The sequence below is a fragment of the Prosopis cineraria genome, unplaced genomic scaffold (genome assembly GCF_029017545.1).
Source record: "Prosopis cineraria cultivar Desert tree isolate PC_DT_omini unplaced genomic scaffold, ASM2901754v1 PC3, whole genome shotgun sequence".
In the NCBI taxonomy this organism is placed as follows: domain Eukaryota; kingdom Viridiplantae; phylum Streptophyta; class Magnoliopsida; order Fabales; family Fabaceae; genus Prosopis; species Prosopis cineraria.
This window is the reverse complement of record NW_026555334.1, coordinates 9,085,714-9,096,250: the sequence shown is the minus strand read 5'-3', so window position 1 is coordinate 9,096,250 and position 10,537 is coordinate 9,085,714. Positions and strand designations below refer to the sequence as shown.

General features: G+C 31.0%; 1 protein-coding gene and 1 long non-coding RNA gene across 4 annotated transcripts; one reads left to right on the top strand and one right to left on the bottom strand.

The window, feature by feature from the left end:
- Nucleotides 1–2,497: 2,497 nt before the first annotated feature.
- On the bottom strand, nucleotides 2,498–6,971 carry LOC129304977 (uncharacterized). Of its 2 annotated transcripts, XR_008591822.1 has the most exons (4): nucleotides 6,808–6,971; nucleotides 4,578–4,781; nucleotides 3,540–4,016; nucleotides 2,498–3,033 (listed from the first exon to the last, which is right to left on the bottom strand). It is a non-coding gene; the product is annotated as an uncharacterized LOC129304977 (long non-coding RNA). The 2 variants fall into 2 exon arrangements; XR_008591821.1 differs by having other exon boundaries at nucleotides 2,498–4,016.
- On the top strand, nucleotides 2,607–6,207 carry LOC129304975 (ABC transporter G family member 1-like). Of its 2 annotated transcripts, none has more exons than XM_054944846.1 (8): nucleotides 2,607–3,011; nucleotides 3,405–3,484; nucleotides 3,566–4,036; nucleotides 4,141–4,227; nucleotides 4,350–4,475; nucleotides 4,595–4,789; nucleotides 4,871–4,960; nucleotides 5,534–5,755. In XM_054944846.1, exons 1-8 carry the CDS (start codon nucleotides 2,702–2,704, stop codon nucleotides 5,612–5,614), a joined length of 1,440 nt encoding a protein of 479 aa, XP_054800821.1. In that variant the 5' UTR covers nucleotides 2,607–2,701; the 3' UTR covers nucleotides 5,615–5,755. The 2 variants fall into 2 exon arrangements, with proteins under 2 accessions (XP_054800821.1, XP_054800820.1); XM_054944845.1 differs by having other exon boundaries at nucleotides 2,613–3,011; nucleotides 5,310–6,207.
- Nucleotides 6,972–10,537: the final 3,566 nt, after the last annotated feature.

Below are 10,537 nucleotides of genomic sequence, written 5' to 3'. Positions count from 1 at the left end.
CAAATTTATGTGAATCCAATCTTAAAATGCTTAATAAAAACTAGAATAAGCCTCAAGAATCACGGCTACAAAAGTTCTTAAAGGTTACTCATGCAGCTAGATTTTACCCGACAAGAAAAAAAGAATGAAATATTTTAAGAAGTTTAATTTTTTTAAAAAAAATCATAAGTAAGGTTAAAAATTTTAATTTATTATTTTGCATCTTATCTCCAATATTTTCAGTGCAATATTGAACTGAAAAGTCTTGTGGTTCACGGTTTATGATTGAATCAATAGTCAAATCAATAACGTAATAATTAAATAAAAATAATATTAAATATATATATAAAATAAATACAAAAAAATCTATAATATATTAATAAAATAATATAACATGATTGTAAATTAATAATATTATAAATTATAATTTTATAACTTATCAAATATATGTAGATCTTAATTAAATTAGAAATAAATAAACTCAAAAATATCTATATTTGCAACTGAATTGTTAACATCTTTATAAAAAAAATAGTCTCAAATTATATTTGATGCATGTAAATTGTTCAAAAATAAAGTTAGCTTTTAATAGAATCTAATTTTTTTAACTTTTCTATTGCTTTTAATAGAATCTAATTTTTTTAACTTTTCTATTTTAAATTTTTAAGTTTTTTTAATATTATGTTTAAAATCATTCAACATTTTGAAAATCAATCTAGTTCCCTGTTCAATTTTAGTTTTTCACTCAATAGCAATTCAACTTCAATCCAATCTAATCCAACTCAATCATAAAAACTATTTCTTAATCCAAACCTCCAGTTGACGGTCCGATTGTTCAATTCAATCCCTTTTTAAATCATTGCTTATTTCTTCTTTTATATTCAATCAACTAAAAAATCAAATTTTTCAAACCTTATCCTCGCCTTTACTTCCATTCATCCCCCTCCAACCAAACATCAATAAAAATTAATTTAAATTAAACATTGAGTAAAGACTTTCACCCAATATATCTATCCTTACGGGCCCCATAGATTTTAATAAGTTGGTTTAATTTTGTGTGTATAATCACTGTAGAACTACAGTGAAAACGACGGTAATTAAATTAACGAGACCAATCTTCATTTAATATATTTTTTTTATGCAATCAAATGTTTGATAAAATATAAACAAACTAGAATGCGGACTAGTGGGTCGCAATGAGTGCCTTCTAGTCATTGACTTGTATGATCTCACATGCGTAAGGCTCGCTAACGTGACAAATTATAATTATAATTCTCATTACCAATAAAAAAACATTTCAAAAAATTAATACAAACAAACAAAGAAGGCAGGTCAAGAAAAGTCATATTCCTCAAACTATAATGTTGTTCCTATGATTGATTCAAATAATTATAACTTCGTTATGAGGATAAAATCTGATTGTGGCAATTAAACTAAAGTATAAAATATTTTTAAAAAATTAAATCAATTTACACATGGTACTCATTTTAATTTATAACATCTTTTTTTTCTTTTAATGCACACTCATCTTTTAATATTTCATGCATCGTACATCTTGTAGTTAATAATTCAGTTTGGGAATTATTGGATTCACTAGGCTATTCTCATAGAAGGCGAATCAAGAACGGTCTCAATATTTGTGGTCGGCCATCATAGCGTGAACTTGCTTGTATCATTATGCATCTGAGCTTATCAAATATCAGATCCTGAAGCTCAGATGAAAACGATTGAGGGTCCATATATATCATATTGTATTAATCTCTTTCAACTAAAGGGAATAATACTAAGTCTTACTAACTTAAAAAATAAAAAACAAATACTTTAGGAAAACTTTAAGCAAGCACTAAGAAAACAAAATACCTTATGAAACAGTTTACCAAAAGAACTTTCAACACTTGCCAAGTAGTCAATATAGATAGGTCTGGGCAAAGAATTGTCACTAGAGTTCGCTAGAGTTCCTTTGACTGGTTTTTTTAATTGATTTTCATTTTTTTAAACTTTTTGGTCCAGGTCATTTCATTTGCAACTTCTGCTAAAAAGGATTTCATCCAGGGTCTTATTTTTAGTAATCATGATTTTGCTATCAAAAGATGATATTGTGGTTTAAAAGAAAAGAAAAGAAAAGAAACACACACACACAGAGAGAGAGAGAGAGAGAGAGAGTGAGAGAGAGAGTAATAATTACGGACTCCATAAAAACATTAACAACATTACATATCCTAAACTATTAAAATTTCAATAATAAATCATGATCCTTAATTGTAATTAAAAGAATGCAAATAATCAGTTAGAAAATCAACAAAATACAATTAAAATTATTTGCAATGTCAATTGGGAATTTACGTAAATCAATTGTGAATCTTGATTTTTTATTGTTAATATACATATAGATCACTTGGGAAATCAAAAAAATACATTTGGAATTATTTGTGACGTTAGTTGAAAATTTACCAGAGTCAGTTGTGAATTGCAAGCCAATCACTTATAATTTTTTGCTATCACTTAGGAAATCAACAAATGATACTGGCAAATTTTTGTAGCTTTAGTTGGGTTTTGAGCAAATTTATGTGATGGAGTATAATATACGTGGCACACACCTTGTCTACCTTGACTAGTTGTCATTAGCAGCCACAAGCTGCTCCTATAAAGTCATCCTCTGCAATTCAGAATAATTAGACAGCACAAATATCTATTACAGACACACAGAAAATATTTCTATTCCATGGCTTCCCATCTTCATCCACCTGTAGCACCAGATAATAGCTCTAAAGTTGTACAACTACAAACCAGTCTAGACTTTATCACTCCATTTGAGAACACAGCTATCAAGCCAACAGATAGCAGCAAAGGAACTCAGAGAGGGGATGGTGGGGTTTCAATGACATGGGAGGACTTGTGGGTGACCGTTGGAAGTGGAACGAATAAAAAGCCAATATTGCAGGGTCTGACTGGGTGTGCCAAACCAGGACAGCTTTTGGCTATAATGGGTCCTTCAGGATGCGGCAAAACCACACTCCTTGATGCTTTAGCAGGTTCCACTTTTTTAAGACACATCTGTAAATGAATCTCAAAGCAAGTTATATGATGGATGATACTGATTTTGTATTGCACCCTCTTTCAAATGATATTCAAGCATGTTTTGGACTTTTTCAGTTGGAATGATCTTTATCTTGATGTTCAGTTCTCCTGTTTTGAGTAGTTTGATAACTGGTAAGAAAACTACAAAACCATTTTACGAAAAAAAAGGACCATGCTATAGACATGAAGTTCGAAGGTGTTTATTGGCATCACATGTTTGTTTTCCTCTTGATGCTGAAGATTAAAGGAGGAATTAAGTGAAAGGGAACTAACTTTCTATCATTTGTTGGGTTGATTAATTGGTTTAAGACTTAAGCAGTCGTAATGCATTCTTTGATTTATTGCAGGAAGATTGGGTTCAAACATGCAACAAACAGGGAAGATTCTGATCAACGGGCACAGACAAGCACTAGCATATGGAACATCAGTAAGAAAATTCCAAAAAGCTATGTCCTAAATATTAAAGCAAGAGTTTCACTAACCTCACTCCCTTCACATGCAAAAACAGGCATATGTCACGCAAGATGATGCTATGTTGTCGACTTTAACAGCCGGAGAAGCTTTGTATTACTCATGCCAACTCCAACTTCCAGATTCCATGACCATGGAAGAGAAGAAGGACAGAGCAGACTCTACACTAAGAGAAATGGGTCTACAAGATGCCATCCATACAAGGATTGGGGGGTGGACTTTGAAAGGCCTTAGCAGCGGACAAAAGAGAAGACTAAGCATTTGCATTGAGATTATAACACGACCAAAACTTCTCTTCCTTGATGAACCAACTAGTGGGCTTGATAGTGCAGCTTCTTATTATGTTATGAGCAGAATTGCCAGTCTAAACATAAGGGACGGCGTTCAGAGAACAATTGTAGCCTCTATCCATCAGCCTAGCAGTGAAGTTTTTCAACTTTTCAATAACCTCTGTCTTCTGTCTTCTGGTGAAACAGTATATTTTGGCCCTGCATCAGTGGCAAATGAGGTAAGGAACTAGATTACTTATCTACATCATTAAATATTTCCAAATAAGCACAGCAAAAGCTGATTGTGAGTTGACTTCAGAAATTCTACTTTGATTTCTTGTAGTTCTTTGCTTCAAATGGCTTTCCTTGCCCAAGTCTCTACAATCCTTCTGATCATTTCTTAAAGATCATAAACAAGGATTTTGAACAGGTAAACTAAATTTCTTACTCTTGCTTGAATCTACAACGAAGCCAACAGCACTTCAGTACTATAGCACTCAAACTTTCTGGTTCATACTTGAGAAAATTTGAATTTACTTCTATCATTTCCAGGATCCTGAAGAAGGCTTTGGTAAAAGTGTAACCACAGAAGAAGCGATTAATATCCTTGTAAAGTCCTACAAGTCATTTGAAATTTGCAAACAAATTCTGAAAGAAGTGGAAGAAATAAGCGAAAGTGTAAGTTTAGTGTTACCCTCATGGCAAAAAGCATAATGCAGCAAGGATGCACGATGTTCAAAATTTAAAGACTAACAAGACAAAGATACAAGGAATACTAACTTCTACATGAAATACAGGATTCTGGTGCAATAGGGAAAAAGAGAATCCATGCTGCATTCCTTACTCAGTGCCTTATTCTTATAAGAAGATCTTCCCTGCATATGTACCGCGACATGAGCAATTACTGGTTACGTCTTGCTGTATATGTTGCAATAGCTATAAGTCTGGGTACTATATTCTATAGCATGGGCTCAAGTACTGAATCTGTTCAGGTAAGAGAAAGAAAGCAACACATATTATGCCTGGCTTTTAGTGCACAAAGTTTATTATTAATATCTTCCAACACATTGCAGGCCAGAGGATCGCTGCTTACATTTTTCATTTCAGTCCTTACTTTCATAACCCTTATTGGCGGATTCCCTCCATTTTTAGAGGAAATGAAGGTAATATTTTATTCTTATGTCTTATTTCTTAAGAAAAAATTATAAATGTCCTAGTTTCAAAGCATTGCACTTCAACTAGGTGAGTTGATCAGCTTTCTAAGAAAGGATAGTATCTCTTAATATTCATCTCAGTTTGACTCATTATAAAATAAAAAAGAAATCCTAAAAGCAGTGCCCTTATAATTAACTCAGAGCAAAAGGCAAAGATTCCCCTGTAATACCGAAATACCCGAAGAAGAAGAAGAAGAAGAACATTTCACTTTTACATTTGAGCTTCTATTAAATGACCCTAGATAAATTACCCTATGATATGTTGCACTCACTTTATGTCTTCTTGCCATCAACTCAGGTATTTAAACGAGAGAGATTGAATGGACACTATGGTGTTACTGCTTTTTTAATTGGCAACACATTATCTGCTATTCCATACATGCTACTGATATCTCTGATACCTGGGGGAATAGTTTATTGCCTCTCTGGGCTACACAAAGGATTCGAATACTTTTTGTATCTAGCGTTTGTATTGTTTGCCACTGTTATGTCTGTTGAGAGCCTCATGATGGTTGTTGGGAGCTTCTTCCCCAATTTCATTATGGGGATGATCATTGTTGGTGGAATTCAAGGAGTCATGATATTACTTGGTGGTTTCTATAGGCTGCCAAACGATCTCCCCAAGCCATTTTGGAGATACCCTTTATATTATGTTTCATTCCACAAGTATGCCTTCCAAGGGCTGTTCAAGAATGAATTTGAAGGTCTAAAATTTGCCACTGATCACAATGGAGGCAGCAAAACCATTAGTGGTACAGGAATTCTGACAGACACATGGCAAGTAGAAATGGGCTACTCAAAGTGGGTTGATCTTGCTATCTTGTTCGGAATGATCATTCTCTATCGATTTCTGTTCTTGGCCATTACCAAAATCAAGGAGAATGCAAAGCCAAAGGTCGCAGCTATTGGTTGTCCCCCAAGCAAAATAACGGTGTCCATAAGAAATTAGCACAATTAAACATCCAATGTTACATTTAAGGTCAGAGACAACAAGGTGGTCAGGGGTAATGTGTGTGAGTGAGCGTGTGCGTCTGTGTTTTTTTCTTCCTAAATTACGTAAGCTATTGTTTGGACGTGTCAAATTCCAACTACAAGGGAGCATACAACCAAGACATTCTCAAGCAGTCACAATTTGTATAAATTGATGAGGCAAATTAATTATAAGCCGGCATAAGCGTGTCAAAAATCTTCAGACATACTCATATGTCCATCCATAAATGCCTTGATCAACTATTTATTTTTGGAAAATATAACCTTTGGTCCCTAAATTTATTCTCAGTCATCGATTTAGTGCTTGAATTTTGACTCGAAACAATTCAGTCTCATACTTTATTGACTCAAACTCAGTCCTTCTTTATTCAGCACAATTCAGTCCCTATAATTCTTTAACTTAACAAACTACAAGGATTGAGTTGTGCTTAAAGTTCAAGAACTAAATCAATAATTGAGAGAAAATCTAGGAACTAAAAGTTATATTATCCTTTTTTTTAATACATCAAATCGTTATGAGAATTTCTTTCATAAAACCCAGCCCAGCAGGTATTATTAAATCAATCGGCACCAACTATAACAGTTAGCCGACGAGCATTTGTCATCCATTCCTTAACAATTCGCATTTACTGCTAGCAATTCGGGCCACGCCAAACACAATTTTATAAATATTTACCGACAATGATAGTTAATCAAACCACAATTCAGAAAACATACAGTCAATTTCATTCGTAAGATACTGTTTATTCTTTTACTTGCAACACAACGACTTTCAGAAGAAATCAAGATCATAAAACGGAACTTACATTTGAGGGAACAGCAACGAATGGCCTGGGCAACGACTTGTTGGGTTCTACCCTGAAATTTGAGGCAAGGAAGAAGGAACCGGAATTTTTTTTTTTTTTTTTTTTTTTGGGAATGTGAAAGAATTCTACAATCAGAGAATGTAATAGGGGAACCAGAAATGGAAGTAAAGAATGTCATCAATGTGAGACTACACTGATACTCCAATTCTTTATTTCCTTTTTCCATAATACCATGAAATCAATTTAAAATTTTAAATGAAATTAAAAGGATCTCGGAATAATTAATTATAATAATAAAATCAATGGATTTATTACCCTCATGTTTTAAAAATAATAATTTTATTCATCCAAAAAATAATTTTATAAAGTCAATTAAAACTCATTCAAAATATAAAAAATAAACGGAAAAAAAATCGACCAACGGAAAAAAAAAAAATTCCAACTAGATCAAATAGAAATGCTCACACAGACTAAGGTACAGACCCCTTCTCCAAGAGAAGAGTAACACATTTACTAACAAATCTATCCTGTATAACATTCACTCTTGCATGTACCCTTTCACCATATAGGACATAGAACCCCATTTTTTTAAAAAAAAAATGGAATGTGGGATGCCACTGAATCGTTAAAATTTCTTTGACAAATGCAAATAAATGATACTCTTTTCATTTCAATTTATAAAATATTTTTAAAAATAATTTTACATCCTAAAATATAAAACATTTTGATATAAATAATATTTTATTAATGATGCTATTTGAACCAAAATTGACACATTGGGCCAACTCAACCCTTTTCTAAAAAATCAAGCCAACAAATGCTTTTCTAATGTTAAGATTCTCATTATATTCTCTCTTTAAAATTCTTTTATAAATAGAGTATTAAATAAAAGATATTTTTAAAAATCTATATTTTGTTTTGAAAAAGTAATGTCATACAATAAATTTAATAAACTTTATTAATATATATAATTTTATTTAAAAATTTTTATAAATTATAAAAAAGGTGGAATGATAGACTCATATTGATGCCAAAGTGAAGAACAACTCTTTTTTTTTATTTAATTATATAAGGGCAAGCTAGATACATAAAGGCCATGTAGGATTGATAACTGAACTTCTCATCTTTCACCGTTAAGTAGGCATAAACCTAGGTTTAGGGGGATAGGGGCATAACATCTCTTGATTATAAATTGGGGAAATTTTCACTTGCCCCTTCCAAAAATTATCCTTTGCCGCCCCTAAAATATTGCTCTTGCATTGCTTGGGCTTTTTAAAAATTTTAGTCTTCACAGCCTAAATATTTTCTCAATCATACAATCAAGGAATCAAGGAAGTTAATATTATTTATATTGGTAATTTTTAAAAGTTAGATTGGTAACTTTGAATCTTTCGTTAAGGGATAGCATTCTAATCAAATTTTTGGTGATAAATGCATTATTCTTGGTGGTGATTTTCGACAAATCATTTCTATAATACCTAAAGGTACAAGGACTATCATTGTTAAATTTGTATTAGTTCTTTTTATTTTTGGAATCATGGTACAGTTTTTTATTTGACAAAAGAATATATGAGATTGCCATGTGCTTCGTCAAGGTATGATCATGATAAGTTGCATAGGTTTTCCAAATCGTTGTTGGATGTCGGTGATGGTAAGTTAGGTCTCCCTCATGATGGAGAAGTAGATATTGAGATCCCCCAGAAACTGTTGATAATTGATTAAGGATCCTATCAGTTTAATCATCTTTTCAACATATCCAGATATGGTGGAGAGGTTGTCTAATTATAATTAATTCAATAATATAATAATTCTTGCACCAATAATTGAATGTGTGAATTAGTTGAATGATCATATGTGTTCTATTTTTTCTGTTGATTCTATTGAGTATTTTAGTTGTGATACTATCTACAAATCTATATAAGACAGTAACTTATTTGATGATTTGTACAATTGATTTTTTAAACACTATAAATAGCTTTAGATTGCCTCCTCACAAGTTATGTTTGAAAGTTGGAACACCAATAATGCTATTGAAGAATATTAATCAATCTTTTGGTCTTTGAAATGGAATGAGATTGCATGTAAATAATGTTATCTTGATAAATCTATGATTGAAGTTGTAAATATGAATGGGTTAAAGTCTAATAACAAGGTGCTAATACATCGTATGGATATGAATTCTTTTAAAAATAGGTGGCCTTACTAAATGAAAAGAAGATAGTTTTCAATCATACTTTCATTTGCTAGGAACAATTAACAAGAGTTAAAATCAATCTTTACATTAGGTTGAAGTATATCTACTGAAGCCCATTTTCACCCATGGTCAATTGTATGTTACTCTATCTAGGGTTAGAAGTATTGATAGTTTAAAGATACTGCTATCCAACAATGGTAATCATGCTTAAAAAACAACCAATATTGTATGTAGAGAAGTTTCTCAGAATCTGCATAGATCAGTTGGTGATGATGATTGAGCAGTGTTTCATGCAATATTCTAATGAATTGGTTCCTATTTCTTTTTTTTTTTTCTTTTCACCAAGCACGTAATTTAGTGTGAATTTATTCCCTTCTATGTTAACTATTTTGTCGCCTGACCTTTATTCTACATTTGTCAATTGAGTGCATTGTTTAAATTCACTCTTATATTTTTAGTTCTTGATTAAGTAGCATATTAGACAATGAAATTACATGCTTTGAATTTATTTTATTTTCTTGCATTATTTCTTTTTTTTGTTTTCATTTATCATCTGTAAGCATATGCTTCCTATGCATTGCATAGGGGAGTTAATACTGGTTATATAAATATAAAAGTATAATAAAATATTGTAATTTTTTTCAACTCCTTGAATAAAATATTAAATTTTATTTTGTCAAAGATGACAAGGTTATATTCTTTAATTTTAAATTTCTACTCATTCATATTCAAAGCTAACACTATTTTAATAAAAAAGAAAAATATTTTTTTCATTAAAAAAAGAGTACATAACATATTAATAGTTACTACTTAATTATTTACAAGTATCCTTCTATTGAAAGCAATCATATTTGAGGTATGCTTGGATACTAAATGTAAAAACCTCTACTAACAGGGATTCAAATATTGGTTCATTACATTGAAAGAAACTAGCCACTTTCTGGTAGAGCGAACTCCCGTTGATATTTTCTATGTATTTAATTTTATGAATTTAATATATATCTAGAATTATATTTCAAAAATATTAATATTTATTTGATATATTTTTTTGGTAACAATATTTGAAATATATTTTTGACCCCACTAACAAAATTTTCTGAGTTCCGTCACTGCCATTAAGGGCAAGTTTCATGTCATTGGGTCATGAAGTCCTTGATATTTCAATATCAATACATAAATAAATAATTTAATGAAATACTCTATGCCTCTTAAATTATAAAAATAATTTTTTAAAAAATTCATTATCTCAAAATATAAGACAATTTAAGAAATGATTAAGAGTGTAGGGACATTTTTGAAACTTTATAATTTTTTTTGAAAAAATAAGTTTGTAAAGTATCATTATTGAATTTTATTAGTACATATAATCTTGTCTGAAATTATCTTATAATTTAGGATGAAAGGAGTGGTATAATTGACTTATTTATCTTTCTAAATTGGATATGTTTTTTTTTTTCTCGATGCTAAAATGGATATGTTATACTACCACTCAAAAAATGCATCCCAATTTAGTCTAAAAAAAAACAAAAGAAATGC

Coding starts and splice junctions, on each gene's coding strand:
- LOC129304975 (XM_054944845.1), top strand. CDS start 2,702: ATGGCTTCCCATCTTCATCCACCTGTAGCACCAGATAATAGCTCTAAA. Junction 3,012..3,404: donor ACTCCTTGATGCTTTAGCAG/GTTCCACTTTTT, acceptor GATTTATTGCAG/GAAGATTGGGTTCAAACATG. Junction 4,228..4,349: donor TAAACAAGGATTTTGAACAG/GTAAACTAAATT, acceptor TATCATTTCCAG/GATCCTGAAGAAGGCTTTGG.